Here is a 27,010-nt window from a genome sequence, read left to right as displayed (position 1 = left end):
TATTCTATTTGATGTACAGCCCGATCCAGATTTCAGGGGTGGGGGCTGAACACTCTCGAGAAGTGGTGGAGGGCTGTGATGATGCATTTGCCGCCTCCGTCGACGCAAGGGGCACCCCTGCCAACGGAGATGGCTAGGGCACTAATGGCCGGCTACCCCTTAGCTTTGTGGTGCGAGAGGAGCAGGCCGGGGCATTTCCAGGAGTGGAACTGATGTTAGTTGGCTTCCACTGGAGTTCCAGCCTGGGGAAGTCAGCCCCTAGCCCTGCAGATATGGGGAAATTTGGGTGGCCAGGGGTATTTAAACTTTCCCTCCTCCTCGCTCCATCTGAAGCCCCCACGGAGGAAGTGCAGCGCTGTGAACTGGCAACCTCTGCTCACCGCCCGCTTCCATCTGTTTACTTGCGTAGTTTATTTGCAGGCAGCGCTTTTACCGCCCGTTATGAGTGCCTATCCAAAGTCAGCATTTCACTGAAAGCGAGGAGGATCTGAGCCCCTGTTAATTTCAGATCTTCTGCAGTAGAACTGTTAAGCAGTCATTGTGAAGATGAAAATGGCAAGGCTGGGCATATTCCACAGTTCTGAATGAACACAGACTGGCTAAATTCACCCAGAATGGCGGCTATGATCGAGGAGGATGGGTTGGGAGTTGAGACATATCCAACTAGGAGCAAAAAAAAGGGGTGCAGCTTGCTACCAGAGAAGGAAGGAAGGAAGGAAGGAAGGAAGGAAGGAAGGAAGGAAGGAAGGAAGGAAGGAAGGAAGGAAGGAAGGAAGGAAGGAAGGAAGGAAGGAAGGAAGGAAGGAAGGAAGGAAGGAAGGAAGGAAGGAAGGAAGGAAGGAAGGAAGGAAGGAAGGAAGGAATGAATGAATAAATAAATAAATAAATAAATATAGGAGCATGATTAATATTAGATAAATGGAAGCCTCCCCCCATGCCCCAAATTCCCTGGCATGATTACATGGGACTGTGGAAGCCCTCTTACTTGATGTAAAGCCCTGCCAACTCAAGATACAATGCTGCAAAACGCAGCTTTTCAGAATTTGAATTGCCTGCTGCAGAGGTTTTTACATTTCTGCAGCACCAAACACACACAGACTTTTGCACTGAGTTCTGTTGCTTGCCATAAAGAGATATTTATTTACTCCATTCACAGCCCACCATGCTCACCAACACTTTATGAAGATCTTTAGTAGGCCAGGAAGAGCAAAACTTCGGGCAGTACAAGAGAAAGGATAGTAGAGGCAATCATTGCTGGTAAACGACTGTCTCCCTGTACCTTGCCAATCCAATGAGTGGAAGAAATTTCCTTCAGTGGCACCACTCTGCGGAGAGTCCGGCTCTGTGGGTGCGCTGTCAGAAGACGGGTCTGATTTGGACGTTTCCGCTTCGTACTGGGCTGTGGACCCTGGCTGCCTCGGCAGTTCTGGTTTACCTAATGGATGAATAATGAAAACCTAAGGAACTTCGTAACGGCACTTCCGTCAAACATTCATCCCTCCGCAAGGCAGCAAAACTTTAAAGAGGGACACCCAAGACTCATGCTTTCACACAGACACACACGCTGAAGCAGAAGCCCTCGAAAGGGATTTCTGTTCTTTTTACCGAATTTTGTTAAGATCTCTTGCTGTTCCTCCCGGCTGGAGAAAAGGATCTTGGGGTTTAAACCCTTGATGTTCAAGTTATCCCACGGGGCTCTTTCAGCGCTGGGCCGATCCCGAGGCTCCACTTCAACTTCCAGATTCACTTGAAACAAGTCGGGATATTTCTCCTGGATATCGCATGCATCCAGGTCATATCTGCAACCAATTTACACACTTAGATTTGTCAGTGTTTTTGATTTTAAAGAGATGAGCCAAAATGCCGCCCTGTGCAAACCCCAATGAGTGGAAGCAGGTTCACATTCATTTCCAAGGAGCAAGAACACAACCCCTTCCTAAGCAGGTTCAGGTAGTCAGTCCCCTGTTCAAGTACTGGGCCATTATTGACCCATGGAGTGGTGTCACATCATGACATTTGCTAGGCAGACTATGTTTACACAGTGGTTTGCCATAGCCTTCCCCCATCTTCTACACATTACCCCCAGCAAGCCGGGCATTCATTCTACCAACCTCGGAAGGATGGAAGGCTGAGCCAGCCTTGAATTTCAAGCAGACGGCACTCTAAATTACACATTTAGCTGGCCCATTTGAACATTCCTAGCATTACGATGGACACATCCAAATAATGAGGCTATTTTGTTGTCAGCCTTTAAGAAGAAGATTTAGCATAAATGTACTCATCAAAACAGCCCGACGGTATTCATTTTTGTAGAAACTCCATTCGATAAAAGCCGTAAAGTGGTGTTTTGCATAATGACGGGTTACGTTGGCCATTTATAGCAGACGTGTCTATTGTAATGCTACGAATCTTCCTGCGTTAAGACTCCAATGATGGACAGGATTCCTCTCAGTGGAATGAGACTTCCTTGCCTCCTCCCTCCCAGTACAGTGGAACCTCGGTTTTCATTGCCTTCGGTTTTCATCGATTTTTTCAGTGAAAAATTTGTCTCGGTTTTCAGCGATTTGCCTCGGTTTTCATCGATTTGCAGTAAGGTGCAGGGGTTTGTGGAGAAAAATCTGTTGCAGGTCGTGTCTTCAACTTGTTTAATGATAATATCTTGCCCCATTTCAGACAAATCTTAAAGAGGCGTCAGAAACAGACCTCTTTGGACAGCTTTCTGGGGCCATATTGGTCCACTGGCTCAGAAGCTGGTCCTAGTGTTACTGTTTGTTACTGTTTTCACCATTAAACACTATGTTTATTCACCTAAAAATGTGGTTTTGGTATGTTTTTTGGAGTGCCTAGAACAGATTAATTGGATTTACATTGATTCCTGTGGAAAAGTTTGCCTCGGTTTTCATCAGTTTCAGTTTTCATAGATTCTTTTCGGACGGATTACCAACGAAAACCGAGATTCCACTGTACAACCATACTCCAAAAATGCTGTTCAGGGAAGGAAGGTCAGGAGTCCTCCAAGAACAGCACGAGATAAGAGATCTGCGGCAGAAACACCGTATTGATGGAAATTGCCTCCCCCTCCCCACAAGCTTCTGTGGGAATCATAACATTAAAATGGGTCAAGAGATGGGGGGGTGGGGGAACGTACTTTGCAAATTTCACAGTAGTAGCATTTCGAGGTACGAATCCTGTATGGAACTGGATCTGGAACATCTTCATTGAGGCCATCTTGTGAGGGGACATAAAAATTAAAACGGGACATATAATCTAAGAGAAGCACTGAAAAGATGAACCTTTCCAGACAAAAAAAATGGCACACTTCATTGCTATCATTCTCTGACTTTTGGCGTGACAGCGAGCAACTTCAGGTAAGGAAGCGTTTCCTCACAGCGACTTATCATGCTCAGGAGTTCACGTTATGACAGTTTTACACAACTCAAGGGCTCTAAGTAGTTTGCTAATGATAAATGGACCGTTCAGAGCTACAGCCAATAGCTGAAGCTACATTCAGTGCTGCAGAACCCAAACTTCTACAAAGCTTGAAAGAACGTAAGTCTCAGCGCAGTATTGTAAGAATAAAGTGATAACCAGGAAGAAAATTTACATTTTTCTGAGCCACCTCAAATTTCAGCAATTGGCACTTGGAGAGAACACTGATAAATGGATATGTAGCCTGATCAGTAGCTGCACGTGACCAAACATGGACAGCCACCAGTACATGCACTCATGTTTCAAAGGAAAACCAAAGGCTTTCCACTTTCAAAGATTTGTAGTTCCATCGCTCTATCTTTAGTTAAACATACATGGCATGATATACTGTGAGTTGCTTTCACTGTGGCTCATGTGGCAGAGCGTCTGCTTTGCACTCAGAAGGTCTCGGGTTCAATTCCAGACATCTCCAGTTAAAAGAATCAGGTCAAAGGTAATGGGAAAAATCTCTCTCTATGACAGTTTTTCACCAAACAGCAGCTTTTGTTGTAGTATCTGGCCGCATAGCATGGAAAAGCTTCGCTGTCGGTTCCATGTCTCTTTCAGAGAAGTACCTGTCAGTTTCATCTCTCTGTCAGTTTCATATGACCAAACTAATGCTTTGTCGTTGACAATTAGTTTGGTCAAAACCAGATTTGACTAATGAAGTGCCTTATGTGTGAGACCGGATTTCTTTCAAATGTAAGATTTAGACCCAGGGGGCTCCCGCTATGTTTTCCAAATGAAGGGCAACTTGCCTAGTTATATTAGAGTCAGTGCACAGGTGTTATTACAAATGAACTGGCTCCTACAAAATCACACGGTCCTTTAGATCCAAAAGGACACAGCCGATAGCATTACCTTGGCTTGGAGTCTGCCCCCTAAAGTGGACCTGGCGTGATAGATGACAATGAGAACGTCTCCTTGGACTGTTATGCCAAGTGGGATTTCGGCTTTTCCCTCTTCAATTTTAAAATCCCTAAGGGGGAAAGAAAGCATGCATTGCGTCAACATGCCCCCCCCCCACCCCCCACGCCCCCCACCCCCCCCACCCACCCCCACCCCCCCCCCCCCCCCCCCCCCCCCCCACCCCACCCACCACCCCACCCCCACCCCCCCCCACCACCACACCCCCCCACCCCCCCCCCCCCCCACCCCACCCCCACCCCACCCCCCCCCCCCCCACCCCCCCCCCCCCACCACCCCCCCCCCCCCCCACCCCCCCCCCCCCCCACCCCCCCCAACCCCCACCCCCCCCCCCCCCCACCCCCCCCCCCCCCCACCCCCCCCCCCCCCCACCCCCCCCCCCCCCCACCCCCCCCCCCCCCCACCCCCCCCCCCCCCCACCCCCCCCCCCCCCCACCCCCCCCCCCCCCCACCCCCCCCCCCCCCCACCCCCCCCCCCCCCCACCCCCCCCCCCCCCCACCCCCCCCCCCCCCCACCCCCCCCCCCCCCCACCCCCCCCCCCCCCCACCCCCCCCCCCCCCCACCCCCCCCCCCCCCCACCCCCCCCCCCCCCCACCCCCCCCCCCCCCCACCCCCCCCCCCCCCCACCCCCCCCCCCCCCCACCCCCCCCCCCCCCCACCCCCCCCCCCCCCCACCCCCCCCCCCCCCCACCCCCCCCCCCCCCCACCCCCCCCCCCCCCCACCCCCCCCCCCCCCCACCCCCCCCCCCCCCCACCCCCCCCCCCCCCCACCCCCCCCCCCCCCCACCCCCCCCCCCCCCCACCCCCCCCCCCCCCCACCCCCCCCCCCCCCCACCCCCCCCCCCCCCCACCCCCCCCCCCCCCCACCCCCCCCCCCCCCCACCCCCCCCCCCCCCCACCCCCCCCCCCCCCCACCCCCCCCCCCCCCCACCCCCCCCCCCCCCCACCCCCCCCCCCCCCCACCCCCCCCCCCCCCCACCCCCCCCCCCCCCCACCCCCCCCCCCCCCCACCCCCCCCCCCCCCCACCCCCCCCCCCCCCCACCCCCCCCCCCCCCCACCCCCCCCCCCCCCCACCCCCCCCCCCCCCCACCCCCCCCCCCCCCCACCCCCCCCCCCCCCCACCCCCCCCCCCCCCCACCCCCCCCCCCCCCCACCCCCCCCCCCCCCCACCCCCCCCCCCCCCCACCCCCCCCCCCCCCCACCCCCCCCCCCCCCCACCCCCCCCCCCCCCCACCCCCCCCCCCCCCCACCCCCCCCCCCCCCCACCCCCCCCCCCCCCCACCCCCCCCCCCCCCCACCCCCCCCCCCCCCCACCCCCCCCCCCCCCCACCCCCCCCCCCCCCCACCCCCCCCCCCCCCCACCCCCCCCCCCCCCCACCCCCCCCCCCCCCCACCCCCCCCCCCCCCCACCCCCCCCCCCCCCCACCCCCCCCCCCCCCCACCCCCCCCCCCCCCCACCCCCCCCCCCCCCCACCCCCCCCCCCCCCCACCCCCCCCCCCCCCCACCCCCCCCCCCCCCCACCCCCCCCCCCCCCCACCCCCCCCCCCCCCCACCCCCCCCCCCCCCCACCCCCCCCCCCCCCCACCCCCCCCCCCCCCCACCCCCCCCCCCCCCCACCCCCCCCCCCCCCCACCCCCCCCCCCCCCCACCCCCCCCCCCCCCCACCCCCCCCCCCCCCCACCCCCCCCCCCCCCCACCCCCCCCCCCCCCCACCCCCCCCCCCCCCCACCCCCCCCCCCCCCCACCCCCCCCCCCCCCCACCCCCCCCCCCCCCCACCCCCCCCCCCCCCCACCCCCCCCCCCCCCCACCCCCCCCCCCCCCCACCCCCCCCCCCCCCCACCCCCCCCCCCCCCCACCCCCCCCCCCCCCCACCCCCCCCCCCCCCCACCCCCCCCCCCCCCCACCCCCCCCCCCCCCCACCCCCCCCCCCCCCCACCCCCCCCCCCCCCCACCCCCCCCCCCCCCCACCCCCCCCCCCCCCCACCCCCCCCCCCCCCCACCCCCCCCCCCCCCCACCCCCCCCCCCCCCCACCCCCCCCCCCCCCCACCCCCCCCCCCCCCCACCCCCCCCCCCCCCCACCCCCCCCCCCCCCCACCCCCCCCCCCCCCCACCCCCCCCCCCCCCCACCCCCCCCCCCCCCCACCCCCCCCCCCCCCCACCCCCCCCCCCCCCCACCCCCCCCCCCCCCCACCCCCCCCCCCCCCCACCCCCCCCCCCCCCCACCCCCCCCCCCCCCCACCCCCCCCCCCCCCCACCCCCCCCCCCCCCCACCCCCCCCCCCCCCCACCCCCCCCCCCCCCCACCCCCCCCCCCCCCCACCCCCCCCCCCCCCCACCCCCCCCCCCCCCCACCCCCCCCCCCCCCCACCCCCCCCCCCCCCCACCCCCCCCCCCCCCCACCCCCCCCCCCCCCCACCCCCCCCCCCCCCCACCCCCCCCCCCCCCCACCCCCCCCCCCCCCCACCCCCCCCCCCCCCCACCCCCCCCCCCCCCCACCCCCCCCCCCCCCCACCCCCCCCCCCCCCCACCCCCCCCCCCCCCCACCCCCCCCCCCCCCCACCCCCCCCCCCCCCCACCCCCCCCCCCCCCCACCCCCCCCCCCCCCCACCCCCCCCCCCCCCCACCCCCCCCCCCCCCCACCCCCCCCCCCCCCCACCCCCCCCCCCCCCCACCCCCCCCCCCCCCCACCCCCCCCCCCCCCCACCCCCCCCCCCCCCCACCCCCCCCCCCCCCCACCCCCCCCCCCCCCCACCCCCCCCCCCCCCCACCCCCCCCCCCCCCCACCCCCCCCCCCCCCCACCCCCCCCCCCCCCCACCCCCCCCCCCCCCCACCCCCCCCCCCCCCCACCCCCCCCCCCCCCCACCCCCCCCCCCCCCCACCCCCCCCCCCCCCCACCCCCCCCCCCCCCCACCCCCCCCCCCCCCCACCCCCCCCCCCCCCCACCCCCCCCCCCCCCCACCCCCCCCCCCCCCCACCCCCCCCCCCCCCCACCCCCCCCCCCCCCCACCCCCCCCCCCCCCCACCCCCCCCCCCCCCCACCCCCCCCCCCCCCCACCCCCCCCCCCCCCCACCCCCCCCCCCCCCCACCCCCCCCCCCCCCCACCCCCCCCCCCCCCCACCCCCCCCCCCCCCCACCCCCCCCCCCCCCCACCCCCCCCCCCCCCCACCCCCCCCCCCCCCCACCCCCCCCCCCCCCCACCCCCCCCCCCCCCCACCCCCCCCCCCCCCCACCCCCCCCCCCCCCCACCCCCCCCCCCCCCCACCCCCCCCCCCCCCCACCCCCCCCCCCCCCCACCCCCCCCCCCCCCCACCCCCCCCCCCCCCCACCCCCCCCCCCCCCCACCCCCCCCCCCCCCCACCCCCCCCCCCCCCCACCCCCCCCCCCCCCCACCCCCCCCCCCCCCCACCCCCCCCCCCCCCCACCCCCCCCCCCCCCCACCCCCCCCCCCCCCCACCCCCCCCCCCCCCCACCCCCCCCCCCCCCCACCCCCCCCCCCCCCCACCCCCCCCCCCCCCCACCCCCCCCCCCCCCCACCCCCCCCCCCCCCCACCCCCCCCCCCCCCCACCCCCCCCCCCCCCCACCCCCCCCCCCCCCCACCCCCCCCCCCCCCCACCCCCCCCCCCCCCCACCCCCCCCCCCCCCCACCCCCCCCCCCCCCCACCCCCCCCCCCCCCCACCCCCCCCCCCCCCCACCCCCCCCCCCCCCCACCCCCCCCCCCCCCCACCCCCCCCCCCCCCCACCCCCCCCCCCCCCCACCCCCCCCCCCCCCCACCCCCCCCCCCCCCCACCCCCCCCCCCCCCCACCCCCCCCCCCCCCCACCCCCCCCCCCCCCCACCCCCCCCCCCCCCCACCCCCCCCCCCCCCCACCCCCCCCCCCCCCCACCCCCCCCCCCCCCCACCCCCCCCCCCCCCCACCCCCCCCCCCCCCCACCCCCCCCCCCCCCCACCCCCCCCCCCCCCCACCCCCCCCCCCCCCCACCCCCCCCCCCCCCCACCCCCCCCCCCCCCCACCCCCCCCCCCCCCCACCCCCCCCCCCCCCCACCCCCCCCCCCCCCCACCCCCCCCCCCCCCCACCCCCCCCCCCCCCCACCCCCCCCCCCCCCCACCCCCCCCCCCCCCCACCCCCCCCCCCCCCCACCCCCCCCCCCCCCCACCCCCCCCCCCCCCCACCCCCCCCCCCCCCCACCCCCCCCCCCCCCCACCCCCCCCCCCCCCCACCCCCCCCCCCCCCCACCCCCCCCCCCCCCCACCCCCCCCCCCCCCCACCCCCCCCCCCCCCCACCCCCCCCCCCCCCCACCCCCCCCCCCCCCCACCCCCCCCCCCCCCCACCCCCCCCCCCCCCCACCCCCCCCCCCCCCCACCCCCCCCCCCCCCCACCCCCCCCCCCCCCCACCCCCCCCCCCCCCCACCCCCCCCCCCCCCCACCCCCCCCCCCCCCCACCCCCCCCCCCCCCCACCCCCCCCCCCCCCCACCCCCCCCCCCCCCCACCCCCCCCCCCCCCCACCCCCCCCCCCCCCCACCCCCCCCCCCCCCCACCCCCCCCCCCCCCCACCCCCCCCCCCCCCCACCCCCCCCCCCCCCCACCCCCCCCCCCCCCCACCCCCCCCCCCCCCCACCCCCCCCCCCCCCCACCCCCCCCCCCCCCCACCCCCCCCCCCCCCCACCCCCCCCCCCCCCCACCCCCCCCCCCCCCCACCCCCCCCCCCCCCCACCCCCCCCCCCCCCCACCCCCCCCCCCCCCCACCCCCCCCCCCCCCCACCCCCCCCCCCCCCCACCCCCCCCCCCCCCCACCCCCCCCCCCCCCCACCCCCCCCCCCCCCCACCCCCCCCCCCCCCCACCCCCCCCCCCCCCCACCCCCCCCCCCCCCCACCCCCCCCCCCCCCCACCCCCCCCCCCCCCCACCCCCCCCCCCCCCCACCCCCCCCCCCCCCCACCCCCCCCCCCCCCCACCCCCCCCCCCCCCCACCCCCCCCCCCCCCCACCCCCCCCCCCCCCCACCCCCCCCCCCCCCCACCCCCCCCCCCCCCCACCCCCCCCCCCCCCCACCCCCCCCCCCCCCCACCCCCCCCCCCCCCCACCCCCCCCCCCCCCCACCCCCCCCCCCCCCCACCCCCCCCCCCCCCCACCCCCCCCCCCCCCCACCCCCCCCCCCCCCCACCCCCCCCCCCCCCCACCCCCCCCCCCCCCCACCCCCCCCCCCCCCCACCCCCCCCCCCCCCCACCCCCCCCCCCCCCCACCCCCCCCCCCCCCCACCCCCCCCCCCCCCCACCCCCCCCCCCCCCCACCCCCCCCCCCCCCCACCCCCCCCCCCCCCCACCCCCCCCCCCCCCCACCCCCCCCCCCCCCCACCCCCCCCCCCCCCCACCCCCCCCCCCCCCCACCCCCCCCCCCCCCCACCCCCCCCCCCCCCCACCCCCCCCCCCCCCCACCCCCCCCCCCCCCCACCCCCCCCCCCCCCCACCCCCCCCCCCCCCCACCCCCCCCCCCCCCCACCCCCCCCCCCCCCCACCCCCCCCCCCCCCCACCCCCCCCCCCCCCCACCCCCCCCCCCCCCCACCCCCCCCCCCCCCCACCCCCCCCCCCCCCCACCCCCCCCCCCCCCCACCCCCCCCCCCCCCCACCCCCCCCCCCCCCCACCCCCCCCCCCCCCCACCCCCCCCCCCCCCCACCCCCCCCCCCCCCCACCCCCCCCCCCCCCCACCCCCCCCCCCCCCCACCCCCCCCCCCCCCCACCCCCCCCCCCCCCCACCCCCCCCCCCCCCCACCCCCCCCCCCCCCCACCCCCCCCCCCCCCCACCCCCCCCCCCCCCCACCCCCCCCCCCCCCCACCCCCCCCCCCCCCCACCCCCCCCCCCCCCCACCCCCCCCCCCCCCCACCCCCCCCCCCCCCCACCCCCCCCCCCCCCCACCCCCCCCCCCCCCCACCCCCCCCCCCCCCCACCCCCCCCCCCCCCCACCCCCCCCCCCCCCCACCCCCCCCCCCCCCCACCCCCCCCCCCCCCCACCCCCCCCCCCCCCCACCCCCCCCCCCCCCCACCCCCCCCCCCCCCCACCCCCCCCCCCCCCCACCCCCCCCCCCCCCCACCCCCCCCCCCCCCCACCCCCCCCCCCCCCCACCCCCCCCCCCCCCCACCCCCCCCCCCCCCCACCCCCCCCCCCCCCCACCCCCCCCCCCCCCCACCCCCCCCCCCCCCCACCCCCCCCCCCCCCCACCCCCCCCCCCCCCCACCCCCCCCCCCCCCCACCCCCCCCCCCCCCCACCCCCCCCCCCCCCCACCCCCCCCCCCCCCCACCCCCCCCCCCCCCCACCCCCCCCCCCCCCCACCCCCCCCCCCCCCCACCCCCCCCCCCCCCCACCCCCCCCCCCCCCCACCCCCCCCCCCCCCCACCCCCCCCCCCCCCCACCCCCCCCCCCCCCCACCCCCCCCCCCCCCCACCCCCCCCCCCCCCCACCCCCCCCCCCCCCCACCCCCCCCCCCCCCCACCCCCCCCCCCCCCCACCCCCCCCCCCCCCCACCCCCCCCCCCCCCCACCCCCCCCCCCCCCCACCCCCCCCCCCCCCCACCCCCCCCCCCCCCCACCCCCCCCCCCCCCCACCCCCCCCCCCCCCCACCCCCCCCCCCCCCCACCCCCCCCCCCCCCCACCCCCCCCCCCCCCCACCCCCCCCCCCCCCCACCCCCCCCCCCCCCCACCCCCCCCCCCCCCCACCCCCCCCCCCCCCCACCCCCCCCCCCCCCCACCCCCCCCCCCCCCCACCCCCCCCCCCCCCCACCCCCCCCCCCCCCCACCCCCCCCCCCCCCCACCCCCCCCCCCCCCCACCCCCCCCCCCCCCCACCCCCCCCCCCCCCCACCCCCCCCCCCCCCCACCCCCCCCCCCCCCCACCCCCCCCCCCCCCCACCCCCCCCCCCCCCCACCCCCCCCCCCCCCCACCCCCCCCCCCCCCCACCCCCCCCCCCCCCCACCCCCCCCCCCCCCCACCCCCCCCCCCCCCCACCCCCCCCCCCCCCCACCCCCCCCCCCCCCCACCCCCCCCCCCCCCCACCCCCCCCCCCCCCCACCCCCCCCCCCCCCCACCCCCCCCCCCCCCCACCCCCCCCCCCCCCCACCCCCCCCCCCCCCCACCCCCCCCCCCCCCCACCCCCCCCCCCCCCCACCCCCCCCCCCCCCCACCCCCCCCCCCCCCCACCCCCCCCCCCCCCCACCCCCCCCCCCCCCCACCCCCCCCCCCCCCCACCCCCCCCCCCCCCCACCCCCCCCCCCCCCCACCCCCCCCCCCCCCCACCCCCCCCCCCCCCCACCCCCCCCCCCCCCCACCCCCCCCCCCCCCCACCCCCCCCCCCCCCCACCCCCCCCCCCCCCCACCCCCCCCCCCCCCCACCCCCCCCCCCCCCCACCCCCCCCCCCCCCCACCCCCCCCCCCCCCCACCCCCCCCCCCCCCCACCCCCCCCCCCCCCCACCCCCCCCCCCCCCCACCCCCCCCCCCCCCCACCCCCCCCCCCCCCCACCCCCCCCCCCCCCCACCCCCCCCCCCCCCCACCCCCCCCCCCCCCCACCCCCCCCCCCCCCCACCCCCCCCCCCCCCCACCCCCCCCCCCCCCCACCCCCCCCCCCCCCCACCCCCCCCCCCCCCCACCCCCCCCCCCCCCCACCCCCCCCCCCCCCCACCCCCCCCCCCCCCCACCCCCCCCCCCCCCCACCCCCCCCCCCCCCCACCCCCCCCCCCCCCCACCCCCCCCCCCCCCCACCCCCCCCCCCCCCCACCCCCCCCCCCCCCCACCCCCCCCCCCCCCCACCCCCCCCCCCCCCCACCCCCCCCCCCCCCCACCCCCCCCCCCCCCCACCCCCCCCCCCCCCCACCCCCCCCCCCCCCCACCCCCCCCCCCCCCCACCCCCCCCCCCCCCCACCCCCCCCCCCCCCCACCCCCCCCCCCCCCCACCCCCCCCCCCCCCCACCCCCCCCCCCCCCCACCCCCCCCCCCCCCCACCCCCCCCCCCCCCCACCCCCCCCCCCCCCCACCCCCCCCCCCCCCCACCCCCCCCCCCCCCCACCCCCCCCCCCCCCCACCCCCCCCCCCCCCCACCCCCCCCCCCCCCCACCCCCCCCCCCCCCCACCCCCCCCCCCCCCCACCCCCCCCCCCCCCCACCCCCCCCCCCCCCCACCCCCCCCCCCCCCCACCCCCCCCCCCCCCCACCCCCCCCCCCCCCCACCCCCCCCCCCCCCCACCCCCCCCCCCCCCCACCCCCCCCCCCCCCCACCCCCCCCCCCCCCCACCCCCCCCCCCCCCCACCCCCCCCCCCCCCCACCCCCCCCCCCCCCCACCCCCCCCCCCCCCCACCCCCCCCCCCCCCCACCCCCCCCCCCCCCCACCCCCCCCCCCCCCCACCCCCCCCCCCCCCCACCCCCCCCCCCCCCCACCCCCCCCCCCCCCCACCCCCCCCCCCCCCCACCCCCCCCCCCCCCCACCCCCCCCCCCCCCCACCCCCCCCCCCCCCCACCCCCCCCCCCCCCCACCCCCCCCCCCCCCCACCCCCCCCCCCCCCCACCCCCCCCCCCCCCCACCCCCCCCCCCCCCCACCCCCCCCCCCCCCCACCCCCCCCCCCCCCCACCCCCCCCCCCCCCCACCCCCCCCCCCCCCCACCCCCCCCCCCCCCCACCCCCCCCCCCCCCCACCCCCCCCCCCCCCCACCCCCCCCCCCCCCCACCCCCCCCCCCCCCCACCCCCCCCCCCCCCCACCCCCCCCCCCCCCCACCCCCCCCCCCCCCCACCCCCCCCCCCCCCCACCCCCCCCCCCCCCCACCCCCCCCCCCCCCCACCCCCCCCCCCCCCCACCCCCCCCCCCCCCCACCCCCCCCCCCCCCCACCCCCCCCCCCCCCCACCCCCCCCCCCCCCCACCCCCCCCCCCCCCCACCCCCCCCCCCCCCCACCCCCCCCCCCCCCCACCCCCCCCCCCCCCCACCCCCCCCCCCCCCCACCCCCCCCCCCCCCCACCCCCCCCCCCCCCCACCCCCCCCCCCCCCCACCCCCCCCCCCCCCCACCCCCCCCCCCCCCCACCCCCCCCCCCCCCCACCCCCCCCCCCCCCCACCCCCCCCCCCCCCCACCCCCCCCCCCCCCCACCCCCCCCCCCCCCCACCCCCCCCCCCCCCCACCCCCCCCCCCCCCCACCCCCCCCCCCCCCCACCCCCCCCCCCCCCCACCCCCCCCCCCCCCCACCCCCCCCCCCCCCCACCCCCCCCCCCCCCCACCCCCCCCCCCCCCCACCCCCCCCCCCCCCCACCCCCCCCCCCCCCCACCCCCCCCCCCCCCCACCCCCCCCCCCCCCCACCCCCCCCCCCCCCCACCCCCCCCCCCCCCCACCCCCCCCCCCCCCCACCCCCCCCCCCCCCCACCCCCCCCCCCCCCCACCCCCCCCCCCCCCCACCCCCCCCCCCCCCCACCCCCCCCCCCCCCCACCCCCCCCCCCCCCCACCCCCCCCCCCCCCCACCCCCCCCCCCCCCCACCCCCCCCCCCCCCCACCCCCCCCCCCCCCCACCCCCCCCCCCCCCCACCCCCCCCCCCCCCCACCCCCCCCCCCCCCCACCCCCCCCCCCCCCCACCCCCCCCCCCCCCCACCCCCCCCCCCCCCCACCCCCCCCCCCCCCCACCCCCCCCCCCCCCCACCCCCCCCCCCCCCCACCCCCCCCCCCCCCCACCCCCCCCCCCCCCCACCCCCCCCCCCCCCCACCCCCCCCCCCCCCCACCCCCCCCCCCCCCCACCCCCCCCCCCCCCCACCCCCCCCCCCCCCCACCCCCCCCCCCCCCCACCCCCCCCCCCCCCCACCCCCCCCCCCCCCCACCCCCCCCCCCCCCCACCCCCCCCCCCCCCCACCCCCCCCCCCCCCCACCCCCCCCCCCCCCCACCCCCCCCCCCCCCCACCCCCCCCCCCCCCCACCCCCCCCCCCCCCCACCCCCCCCCCCCCCCACCCCCCCCCCCCCCCACCCCCCCCCCCCCCCACCCCCCCCCCCCCCCACCCCCCCCCCCCCCCACCCCCCCCCCCCCCCACCCCCCCCCCCCCCCACCCCCCCCCCCCCCCACCCCCCCCCCCCCCCACCCCCCCCCCCCCCCACCCCCCCCCCCCCCCACCCCCCCCCCCCCCCACCCCCCCCCCCCCCCACCCCCCCCCCCCCCCACCCCCCCCCCCCCCCACCCCCCCCCCCCCCCACCCCCCCCCCCCCCCACCCCCCCCCCCCCCCACCCCCCCCCCCCCCCACCCCCCCCCCCCCCCACCCCCCCCCCCCCCCACCCCCCCCCCCCCCCACCCCCCCCCCCCCCCACCCCCCCCCCCCCCCACCCCCCCCCCCCCCCACCCCCCCCCCCCCCCACCCCCCCCCCCCCCCACCCCCCCCCCCCCCCACCCCCCCCCCCCCCCACCCCCCCCCCCCCCCACCCCCCCCCCCCCCCACCCCCCCCCCCCCCCACCCCCCCCCCCCCCCACCCCCCCCCCCCCCCACCCCCCCCCCCCCCCACCCCCCCCCCCCCCCACCCCCCCCCCCCCCCACCCCCCCCCCCCCCCACCCCCCCCCCCCCCCACCCCCCCCCCCCCCCACCCCCCCCCCCCCCCACCCCCCCCCCCCCCCACCCCCCCCCCCCCCCACCCCCCCCCCCCCCCACCCCCCCCCCCCCCCACCCCCCCCCCCCCCCACCCCCCCCCCCCCCCACCCCCCCCCCCCCCCACCCCCCCCCCCCCCCACCCCCCCCCCCCCCCACCCCCCCCCCCCCCCACCCCCCCCCCCCCCCACCCCCCCCCCCCCCCACCCCCCCCCCCCCCCACCCCCCCCCCCCCCCACCCCCCCCCCCCCCCACCCCCCCCCCCCCCCACCCCCCCCCCCCCCCACCCCCCCCCCCCCCCACCCCCCCCCCCCCCCACCCCCCCCCCCCCCCACCCCCCCCCCCCCCCACCCCCCCCCCCCCCCACCCCCCCCCCCCCCCACCCCCCCCCCCCCCCACCCCCCCCCCCCCCCACCCCCCCCCCCCCCCACCCCCCCCCCCCCCCACCCCCCCCCCCCCCCACCCCCCCCCCCCCCCACCCCCCCCCCCCCCCACCCCCCCCCCCCCCCACCCCCCCCCCCCCCCACCCCCCCCCCCCCCCACCCCCCCCCCCCCCCACCCCCCCCCCCCCCCACCCCCCCCCCCCCCCACCCCCCCCCCCCCCCACCCCCCCCCCCCCCCACCCCCCCCCCCCCCCACCCCCCCCCCCCCCCACCCCCCCCCCCCCCCACCCCCCCCCCCCCCCACCCCCCCCCCCCCCCACCCCCCCCCCCCCCCACCCCCCCCCCCCCCCACCCCCCCCCCCCCCCACCCCCCCCCCCCCCCACCCCCCCCCCCCCCCACCCCCCCCCCCCCCCACCCCCCCCCCCCCCCACCCCCCCCCCCCCCCACCCCCCCCCCCCCCCACCCCCCCCCCCCCCCACCCCCCCCCCCCCCCACCCCCCCCCCCCCCCACCCCCCCCCCCCCCCACCCCCCCCCCCCCCCACCCCCCCCCCCCCCCACCCCCCCCCCCCCCCACCCCCCCCCCCCCCCACCCCCCCCCCCCCCCACCCCCCCCCCCCCCCACCCCCCCCCCCCCCCACCCCCCCCCCCCCCCACCCCCCCCCCCCCCCACCCCCCCCCCCCCCCACCCCCCCCCCCCCCCACCCCCCCCCCCCCCCACCCCCCCCCCCCCCCACCCCCCCCCCCCCCCACCCCCCCCCCCCCCCACCCCCCCCCCCCCCCACCCCCCCCCCCCCCCACCCCCCCCCCCCCCCACCCCCCCCCCCCCCCACCCCCCCCCCCCCCCACCCCCCCCCCCCCCCACCCCCCCCCCCCCCCACCCCCCCCCCCCCCCACCCCCCCCCCCCCCCACCCCCCCCCCCCCCCACCCCCCCCCCCCCCCACCCCCCCCCCCCCCCACCCCCCCCCCCCCCCACCCCCCCCCCCCCCCACCCCCCCCCCCCCCCACCCCCCCCCCCCCCCACCCCCCCCCCCCCCCACCCCCCCCCCCCCCCACCCCCCCCCCCCCCCACCCCCCCCCCCCCCCACCCCCCCCCCCCCCCACCCCCCCCCCCCCCCACCCCCCCCCCCCCCCACCCCCCCCCCCCCCCACCCCCCCCCCCCCCCACCCCCCCCCCCCCCCACCCCCCCCCCCCCCCACCCCCCCCCCCCCCCACCCCCCCCCCCCCCCACCCCCCCCCCCCCCCACCCCCCCCCCCCCCCACCCCCCCCCCCCCCCACCCCCCCCCCCCCCCACCCCCCCCCCCCCCCACCCCCCCCCCCCCCCACCCCCCCCCCCCCCCACCCCCCCCCCCCCCCACCCCCCCCCCCCCCCACCCCCCCCCCCCCCCACCCCCCCCCCCCCCCACCCCCCCCCCCCCCCACCCCCCCCCCCCCCCACCCCCCCCCCCCCCCACCCCCCCCCCCCCCCACCCCCCCCCCCCCCCACCCCCCCCCCCCCCCACCCCCCCCCCCCCCCACCCCCCCCCCCCCCCACCCCCCCCCCCCCCCACCCCCCCCCCCCCCCACCCCCCCCCCCCCCCACCCCCCCCCCCCCCCACCCCCCCCCCCCCCCACCCCCCCCCCCCCCCACCCCCCCCCCCCCCCACCCCCCCCCCCCCCCACCCCCCCCCCCCCCCACCCCCCCCCCCCCCCACCCCCCCCCCCCCCCACCCCCCCCCCCCCCCACCCCCCCCCCCCCCCACCCCCCCCCCCCCCCACCCCCCCCCCCCCCCACCCCCCCCCCCCCCCACCCCCCCCCCCCCCCACCCCCCCCCCCCCCCACCCCCCCCCCCCCCCACCCCCCCCCCCCCCCACCCCCCCCCCCCCCCACCCCCCCCCCCCCCCACCCCCCCCCCCCCCCACCCCCCCCCCCCCCCACCCCCCCCCCCCCCCACCCCCCCCCCCCCCCACCCCCCCCCCCCCCCACCCCCCCCCCCCCCCACCCCCCCCCCCCCCCACCCCCCCCCCCCCCCACCCCCCCCCCCCCCCACCCCCCCCCCCCCCCACCCCCCCCCCCCCCCACCCCCCCCCCCCCCCACCCCCCCCCCCCCCCACCCCCCCCCCCCCCCACCCCCCCCCCCCCCCACCCCCCCCCCCCCCCACCCCCCCCCCCCCCCACCCCCCCCCCCCCCCACCCCCCCCCCCCCCCACCCCCCCCCCCCCCCACCCCCCCCCCCCCCCACCCCCCCCCCCCCCCACCCCCCCCCCCCCCCACCCCCCCCCCCCCCCACCCCCCCCCCCCCCCACCCCCCCCCCCCCCCACCCCCCCCCCCCCCCACCCCCCCCCCCCCCCACCCCCCCCCCCCCCCACCCCCCCCCCCCCCCACCCCCCCCCCCCCCCACCCCCCCCCCCCCCCACCCCCCCCCCCCCCCACCCCCCCCCCCCCCCACCCCCCCCCCCCCCCACCCCCCCCCCCCCCCACCCCCCCCCCCCCCCACCCCCCCCCCCCCCCACCCCCCCCCCCCCCCACCCCCCCCCCCCCCCACCCCCCCCCCCCCCCACCCCCCCCCCCCCCCACCCCCCCCCCCCCCCACCCCCCCCCCCCCCCACCCCCCCCCCCCCCCACCCCCCCCCCCCCCCACCCCCCCCCCCCCCCACCCCCCCCCCCCCCCACCCCCCCCCCCCCCCACCCCCCCCCCCCCCCACCCCCCCCCCCCCCCACCCCCCCCCCCCCCCACCCCCCCCCCCCCCCACCCCCCCCCCCCCCCACCCCCCCCCCCCCCCACCCCCCCCCCCCCCCACCCCCCCCCCCCCCCACCCCCCCCCCCCCCCACCCCCCCCCCCCCCCACCCCCCCCCCCCCCCACCCCCCCCCCCCCCCACCCCCCCCCCCCCCCACCCCCCCCCCCCCCCACCCCCCCCCCCCCCCACCCCCCCCCCCCCCCACCCCCCCCCCCCCCCACCCCCCCCCCCCCCCACCCCCCCCCCCCCCCACCCCCCCCCCCCCCCACCCCCCCCCCCCCCCACCCCCCCCCCCCCCCACCCCCCCCCCCCCCCACCCCCCCCCCCCCCCACCCCCCCCCCCCCCCACCCCCCCCCCCCCCCACCCCCCCCCCCCCCCACCCCCCCCCCCCCCCACCCCCCCCCCCCCCCACCCCCCCCCCCCCCCACCCCCCCCCCCCCCCACCCCCCCCCCCCCCCACCCCCCCCCCCCCCCACCCCCCCCCCCCCCCACCCCCCCCCCCCCCCACCCCCCCCCCCCCCCACCCCCCCCCCCCCCCACCCCCCCCCCCCCCCACCCCCCCCCCCCCCCACCCCCCCCCCCCCCCACCCCCCCCCCCCCCCACCCCCCCCCCCCCCCACCCCCCCCCCCCCCCACCCCCCCCCCCCCCCACCCCCCCCCCCCCCCACCCCCCCCCCCCCCCACCCCCCCCCCCCCCCACCCCCCCCCCCCCCCACCCCCCCCCCCCCCCACCCCCCCCCCCCCCCACCCCCCCCCCCCCCCACCCCCCCCCCCCCCCACCCCCCCCCCCCCCCACCCCCCCCCCCCCCCACCCCCCCCCCCCCCCACCCCCCCCCCCCCCCACCCCCCCCCCCCCCCACCCCCCCCCCCCCCCACCCCCCCCCCCCCCCACCCCCCCCCCCCCCCACCCCCCCCCCCCCCCACCCCCCCCCCCCCCCACCCCCCCCCCCCCCCACCCCCCCCCCCCCCCACCCCCCCCCCCCCCCACCCCCCCCCCCCCCCACCCCCCCCCCCCCCCACCCCCCCCCCCCCCCACCCCCCCCCCCCCCCACCCCCCCCCCCCCCCACCCCCCCCCCCCCCCACCCCCCCCCCCCCCCACCCCCCCCCCCCCCCACCCCCCCCCCCCCCCACCCCCCCCCCCCCCCACCCCCCCCCCCCCCCACCCCCCCCCCCCCCCACCCCCCCCCCCCCCCACCCCCCCCCCCCCCCACCCCCCCCCCCCCCCACCCCCCCCCCCCCCCACCCCCCCCCCCCCCCACCCCCCCCCCCCCCCACCCCCCCCCCCCCCCACCCCCCCCCCCCCCCACCCCCCCCCCCCCCCACCCCCCCCCCCCCCCACCCCCCCCCCCCCCCACCCCCCCCCCCCCCCACCCCCCCCCCCCCCCACCCCCCCCCCCCCCCACCCCCCCCCCCCCCCACCCCCCCCCCCCCCCACCCCCCCCCCCCCCCACCCCCCCCCCCCCCCACCCCCCCCCCCCCCCACCCCCCCCCCCCCCCACCCCCCCCCCCCCCCACCCCCCCCCCCCCCCACCCCCCCCCCCCCCCACCCCCCCCCCCCCCCACCCCCCCCCCCCCCCACCCCCCCCCCCCCCCACCCCCCCCCCCCCCCACCCCCCCCCCCCCCCACCCCCCCCCCCCCCCACCCCCCCCCCCCCCCACCCCCCCCCCCCCCCACCCCCCCCCCCCCCCACCCCCCCCCCCCCCCACCCCCCCCCCCCCCCACCCCCCCCCCCCCCCACCCCCCCCCCCCCCCACCCCCCCCCCCCCCCACCCCCCCCCCCCCCCACCCCCCCCCCCCCCCACCCCCCCCCCCCCCCACCCCCCCCCCCCCCCACCCCCCCCCCCCCCCACCCCCCCCCCCCCCCACCCCCCCCCCCCCCCACCCCCCCCCCCCCCCACCCCCCCCCCCCCCCACCCCCCCCCCCCCCCACCCCCCCCCCCCCCCACCCCCCCCCCCCCCCACCCCCCCCCCCCCCCACCCCCCCCCCCCCCCACCCCCCCCCCCCCCCACCCCCCCCCCCCCCCACCCCCCCCCCCCCCCACCCCCCCCCCCCCCCACCCCCCCCCCCCCCCACCCCCCCCCCCCCCCACCCCCCCCCCCCCCCACCCCCCCCCCCCCCCACCCCCCCCCCCCCCCACCCCCCCCCCCCCCCACCCCCCCCCCCCCCCACCCCCCCCCCCCCCCACCCCCCCCCCCCCCCACCCCCCCCCCCCCCCACCCCCCCCCCCCCCCACCCCCCCCCCCCCCCACCCCCCCCCCCCCCCACCCCCCCCCCCCCCCACCCCCCCCCCCCCCCACCCCCCCCCCCCCCCACCCCCCCCCCCCCCCACCCCCCCCCCCCCCCACCCCCCCCCCCCCCCACCCCCCCCCCCCCCCACCCCCCCCCCCCCCCACCCCCCCCCCCCCCCACCCCCCCCCCCCCCCACCCCCCCCCCCCCCCACCCCCCCCCCCCCCCACCCCCCCCCCCCCCCACCCCCCCCCCCCCCCACCCCCCCCCCCCCCCACCCCCCCCCCCCCCCACCCCCCCCCCCCCCCACCCCCCCCCCCCCCCACCCCCCCCCCCCCCCACCCCCCCCCCCCCCCACCCCCCCCCCCCCCCACCCCCCCCCCCCCCCACCCCCCCCCCCCCCCACCCCCCCCCCCCCCCACCCCCCCCCCCCCCCACCCCCCCCCCCCCCCACCCCCCCCCCCCCCCACCCCCCCCCCCCCCCACCCCCCCCCCCCCCCACCCCCCCCCCCCCCCACCCCCCCCCCCCCCCACCCCCCCCCCCCCCCACCCCCCCCCCCCCCCACCCCCCCCCCCCCCCACCCCCCCCCCCCCCCACCCCCCCCCCCCCCCACCCCCCCCCCCCCCCACCCCCCCCCCCCCCCACCCCCCCCCCCCCCCACCCCCCCCCCCCCCCACCCCCCCCCCCCCCCACCCCCCCCCCCCCCCACCCCCCCCCCCCCCCACCCCCCCCCCCCCCCACCCCCCCCCCCCCCCACCCCCCCCCCCCCCCACCCCCCCCCCCCCCCACCCCCCCCCCCCCCCACCCCCCCCCCCCCCCACCCCCCCCCCCCCCCACCCCCCCCCCCCCCCACCCCCCCCCCCCCCCACCCCCCCCCCCCCCCACCCCCCCCCCCCCCCACCCCCCCCCCCCCCCACCCCCCCCCCCCCCCACCCCCCCCCCCCCCCACCCCCCCCCCCCCCCACCCCCCCCCCCCCCCACCCCCCCCCCCCCCCACCCCCCCCCCCCCCCACCCCCCCCCCCCCCCACCCCCCCCCCCCCCCACCCCCCCCCCCCCCCACCCCCCCCCCCCCCCACCCCCCCCCCCCCCCACCCCCCCCCCCCCCCACCCCCCCCCCCCCCCACCCCCCCCCCCCCCCACCCCCCCCCCCCCCCACCCCCCCCCCCCCCCACCCCCCCCCCCCCCCACCCCCCCCCCCCCCCACCCCCCCCCCCCCCCACCCCCCCCCCCCCCCACCCCCCCCCCCCCCCACCCCCCCCCCCCCCCACCCCCCCCCCCCCCCACCCCCCCCCCCCCCCACCCCCCCCCCCCCCCACCCCCCCCCCCCCCCACCCCCCCCCCCCCCCACCCCCCCCCCCCCCCACCCCCCCCCCCCCCCACCCCCCCCCCCCCCCACCCCCCCCCCCCCCCACCCCCCCCCCCCCCCACCCCCCCCCCCCCCCACCCCCCCCCCCCCCCACCCCCCCCCCCCCCCACCCCCCCCCCCCCCCACCCCCCCCCCCCCCCACCCCCCCCCCCCCCCACCCCCCCCCCCCCCCACCCCCCCCCCCCCCCACCCCCCCCCCCCCCCACCCCCCCCCCCCCCCACCCCCCCCCCCCCCCACCCCCCCCCCCCCCCACCCCCCCCCCCCCCCACCCCCCCCCCCCCCCACCCCCCCCCCCCCCCACCCCCCCCCCCCCCCACCCCCCCCCCCCCCCACCCCCCCCCCCCCCCACCCCCCCCCCCCCCCACCCCCCCCCCCCCCCACCCCCCCCCCCCCCCACCCCCCCCCCCCCCCACCCCCCCCCCCCCCCACCCCCCCCCCCCCCCACCCCCCCCCCCCCCCACCCCCCCCCCCCCCCACCCCCCCCCCCCCCCACCCCCCCCCCCCCCCACCCCCCCCCCCCCCCACCCCCCCCCCCCCCCACCCCCCCCCCCCCCCACCCCCCCCCCCCCCCACCCCCCCCCCCCCCCACCCCCCCCCCCCCCCACCCCCCCCCCCCCCCACCCCCCCCCCCCCCCACCCCCCCCCCCCCCCACCCCCCCCCCCCCCCACCCCCCCCCCCCCCCACCCCCCCCCCCCCCCACCCCCCCCCCCCCCCACCCCCCCCCCCCCCCACCCCCCCCCCCCCCCACCCCCCCCCCCCCCCACCCCCCCCCCCCCCCACCCCCCCCCCCCCCCACCCCCCCCCCCCCCCACCCCCCCCCCCCCCCACCCCCCCCCCCCCCCACCCCCCCCCCCCCCCACCCCCCCCCCCCCCCACCCCCCCCCCCCCCCACCCCCCCCCCCCCCCACCCCCCCCCCCCCCCACCCCCCCCCCCCCCCACCCCCCCCCCCCCCCACCCCCCCCCCCCCCCACCCCCCCCCCCCCCCACCCCCCCCCCCCCCCACCCCCCCCCCCCCCCACCCCCCCCCCCCCCCACCCCCCCCCCCCCCCACCCCCCCCCCCCCCCACCCCCCCCCCCCCCCACCCCCCCCCCCCCCCACCCCCCCCCCCCCCCACCCCCCCCCCCCCCCACCCCCCCCCCCCCCCACCCCCCCCCCCCCCCACCCCCCCCCCCCCCCACCCCCCCCCCCCCCCACCCCCCCCCCCCCCCACCCCCCCCCCCCCCCACCCCCCCCCCCCCCCACCCCCCCCCCCCCCCACCCCCCCCCCCCCCCACCCCCCCCCCCCCCCACCCCCCCCCCCCCCCACCCCCCCCCCCCCCCACCCCCCCCCCCCCCCACCCCCCCCCCCCCCCACCCCCCCCCCCCCCCACCCCCCCCCCCCCCCACCCCCCCCCCCCCCCACCCCCCCCCCCCCCCACCCCCCCCCCCCCCCACCCCCCCCCCCCCCCACCCCCCCCCCCCCCCACCCCCCCCCCCCCCCACCCCCCCCCCCCCCCACCCCCCCCCCCCCCCACCCCCCCCCCCCCCCACCCCCCCCCCCCCCCACCCCCCCCCCCCCCCACCCCCCCCCCCCCCCACCCCCCCCCCCCCCCACCCCCCCCCCCCCCCACCCCCCCCCCCCCCCACCCCCCCCCCCCCCCACCCCCCCCCCCCCCCACCCCCCCCCCCCCCCACCCCCCCCCCCCCCCACCCCCCCCCCCCCCCACCCCCCCCCCCCCCCACCCCCCCCCCCCCCCACCCCCCCCCCCCCCCACCCCCCCCCCCCCCCACCCCCCCCCCCCCCCACCCCCCCCCCCCCCCACCCCCCCCCCCCCCCACCCCCCCCCCCCCCCACCCCCCCCCCCCCCCACCCCCCCCCCCCCCCACCCCCCCCCCCCCCCACCCCCCCCCCCCCCCACCCCCCCCCCCCCCCACCCCCCCCCCCCCCCACCCCCCCCCCCCCCCACCCCCCCCCCCCCCCACCCCCCCCCCCCCCCACCCCCCCCCCCCCCCACCCCCCCCCCCCCCCACCCCCCCCCCCCCCCACCCCCCCCCCCCCCCACCCCCCCCCCCCCCCACCCCCCCCCCCCCCCACCCCCCCCCCCCCCCACCCCCCCCCCCCCCCACCCCCCCCCCCCCCCACCCCCCCCCCCCCCCACCCCCCCCCCCCCCCACCCCCCCCCCCCCCCACCCCCCCCCCCCCCCACCCCCCCCCCCCCCCACCCCCCCCCCCCCCCACCCCCCCCCCCCCCCACCCCCCCCCCCCCCCACCCCCCCCCCCCCCCACCCCCCCCCCCCCCCACCCCCCCCCCCCCCCACCCCCCCCCCCCCCCACCCCCCCCCCCCCCCACCCCCCCCCCCCCCCACCCCCCCCCCCCCCCACCCCCCCCCCCCCCCACCCCCCCCCCCCCCCACCCCCCCCCCCCCCCACCCCCCCCCCCCCCCACCCCCCCCCCCCCCCACCCCCCCCCCCCCCCACCCCCCCCCCCCCCCACCCCCCCCCCCCCCCACCCCCCCCCCCCCCCACCCCCCCCCCCCCCCACCCCCCCCCCCCCCCACCCCCCCCCCCCCCCACCCCCCCCCCCCCCCACCCCCCCCCCCCCCCACCCCCCCCCCCCCCCACCCCCCCCCCCCCCCACCCCCCCCCCCCCCCACCCCCCCCCCCCCCCACCCCCCCCCCCCCCCACCCCCCCCCCCCCCCACCCCCCCCCCCCCCCACCCCCCCCCCCCCCCACCCCCCCCCCCCCCCACCCCCCCCCCCCCCCACCCCCCCCCCCCCCCACCCCCCAGGTTACTTACCCCAGCAACCGGGCACCGTGGAGCTCTGTGATGCTTGACCTAGAAGCCGCTGCTGCTGCTCAGGCCCACCAGTGCAAAATGTTGCACCTGCGTGGCCAGGGGCAGGGCACGCCAACTTTAGCCAGCCCCCATGCACTAAGGGAGGTGCTGGAGAGATACGCCATGCTTTTTGTGGCGTATCTCTATTATCCTCTACGAGGGATTTTCTTTTTTTTTAATTAAATTTTTATTTTATTTTCCATTAACGTTAAAACACTTAGAATCATCACAATTAAAAAGTAATTCAAAATTAAAACTTCTCCTTCGTCACAAAGCAAACGATCCGTCTTCTATAATACATTACAGTATTGGGAAAGAAAATACAACCAAAAACTCACTAACAATTCCGTTATTATCTTCATAACTTCTCTTGAGGGATATTCATTATTTTCAAATGGATCATATTCAACTAATTTACAATTAACTTTCCATTAGTAGAGAATATCTCATTCGATCTAAGTTAATTAAATACTCTATCAGTGGATTCTACATATTTTCATAAAGGTCCAGATTCTCTTTTTAAAAATATGTCGTTAACTTATCTGTGGTCCTAAATTCTGTATGGGGGTGGGGGTTTTCAGGGCTTTCAAAAAAAACCTTGTTTGGGCTTCCCAAGCTGCAGGAAAGCCCTTTGGAAGGGGAGGCGGTGCCGAAGCTTCATCGTCCCTGCCCACCATTCTGATCTGGATGAGGCTACAATCAATAGGTTTTGTCAAGGCCAAAGCAAAGAAGAAGAAGAAAAGAGTTTGGATTTATATCCCCTCTTTCTCTCCTGTAGGAGACTCAAAGGGGCTTACAATCTTCTTGCCCTTCCCCCCTCACAACAAACATCCTGTGAGGTGGGTGGGGCTGAGAGAGCTCCGAAAAGCTGGGACTAGCCCAAGGTCACCCAGCTGGCGTGTGTGGGAGTGAATTCCCCAGATAAGCCTCCAGATTAGAATGTACCTGCTCTTAACCACTGCGTCACTGCTGTTCTGAATGAAGGTACCTGAATGAAGTTCTTGTTCAAGCTGGGCACAGATGAGCCTTCCGCATCACCACCACTACTCAAATCCTATCTTCCCTGTACCAGTCTATCCAGAGGGCCGAAAAAACCATGCGGCCTTGAGTGACCTTTTCTGAAGGGAAATCAAACCACACCGAAGTGTTCACCTTGCCCAAGAGACGCCCTGGTTGAAAGAAACGGTGCCAGTCCATCCCAGAGGACTTTCCCTTTGACAGAATACAGCCGCTAGCATTCAAGCACTGAACTTTTACGGAGATGTTGGGCCAACTTTGCTTGGCCAATGTGGACTTTGCCTCTTCAGTGCCGACTAACAGAAGTGCAGCCTGGAAGCTGCTTCACAATTGGTTACCTTTTGCATGATGTCATAGTGACTCCAGAGCAATGGGCCTGAAACCCTCCTCAAAGCAGCTGATTTACTTACGAACCCAATGGCTGTTGCCCTGACGATAACTTTTCTGCCCTCGTGTTCCCTCCAAGAAACTAGACAGAGGTATGTCAAGGGTGTGGAGCATCTTCTGCCAACACTGGCACATCCAGTTATCTTCACCTCTAAAATCAGAGGTGAGTGTTCCATCCTAGCTATCATTCGGGTGGCGTTTGCAACTGCAACACTTTCTCTTATGCAACCAGATGGCTACTAATCATGTGAATGGGAAATACAAAAACCCAGCCAGTAAACCCCTTCCATGCCCCAACAGTGGTCACCCCTGTGCAGTGGTGGGATCCAAAAATTTTAGTAGCAGGTTCCCATGGTGGTGGGTTTCAAACTGTGGCGTACCGCCAATGGGGCTGGGCAGGGCACGACGGGGGCGGGACATTCCTGGGCGGGGCTGTGGCAAGGACTCAGCCGCTGTGCTGGTCCTTGGGCGGGAAATGAATACACGCAGGTGCAGGCTGCCATGCACGCCGGTGCACCTCCTGCTAGACTGCTTCAAGTTTTGCGCGCTACTGCTGAGAGGAGGGCGTAACTAAGGCAAAAATCATGTGACAAAATCACCAATCTCTCGGCACACACAAATAATTAGTAACCTACTCTTGGGAACCTGTGAGAACCTGCTGGATCCCACCTCTGCCCCTGTGTCCAGGACAAAAGATGAGTTTGCAAATGCAGGCACAAGCATTGCTGTGCTTCCAAATACAGCCAAATTAATGATTTTTTTCACCCAAAGAACTGAGATGAAGCCACTGACTTCTACTGGGGGTGGGGTGGGAATACTGCTTCCCTCACGGGGCTGAGGGAACAAATGTGCCAAGGCATAATTGCCTTCCCTCCTGCCTTTCACTTCTAAAACTAAAACAGGAAAGATAGAGGGATTTTTCTCACATTGTTTCATTGAGTGATAAGTCAAGTGCATCGTCATGCTGTTCTCAGGACACATTTTACACAGGCAGGGGCGTTTCAGGTAAAATAGACACAGCATTCCGTTGGACACCTCTGTTGACAGCCCAGCCAAACAAGCCCCCCCAAAA

At 81.3% G+C, this 27,010-nt stretch overlaps 1 protein-coding gene across 1 annotated transcript in view; it reads right to left on the bottom strand.

The window, feature by feature from the left end:
- The window catches only part of GAK (cyclin G associated kinase), a 94,712-nt gene that overhangs the window by 22,407 nt on the left and 45,295 nt on the right, over nucleotides 1-27,010 (bottom strand). The window contains exons 12-16 of the mRNA XM_048504419.1: nucleotides 25,604-25,703; nucleotides 4,330-4,447; nucleotides 3,149-3,228; nucleotides 1,606-1,799; nucleotides 1,280-1,435 (exon numbers count right to left, since the gene is read on the bottom strand). Coding sequence (XP_048360376.1) covers nucleotides 1,280-1,435; nucleotides 1,606-1,799; nucleotides 3,149-3,228; nucleotides 4,330-4,447; nucleotides 25,604-25,703 — 648 coding nt within the window. The remainder of the gene's footprint in view (nucleotides 1-1,279; nucleotides 1,436-1,605; nucleotides 1,800-3,148; nucleotides 3,229-4,329; nucleotides 4,448-25,603; nucleotides 25,704-27,010) is intronic.

This window comes from Sphaerodactylus townsendi, linkage group LG07, assembly GCF_021028975.2.
Source record: "Sphaerodactylus townsendi isolate TG3544 linkage group LG07, MPM_Stown_v2.3, whole genome shotgun sequence".
NCBI classification, from domain to species: domain Eukaryota; kingdom Metazoa; phylum Chordata; class Lepidosauria; order Squamata; family Sphaerodactylidae; genus Sphaerodactylus; species Sphaerodactylus townsendi.
This window is presented reverse-complemented; position numbering and strand designations above follow the sequence as displayed.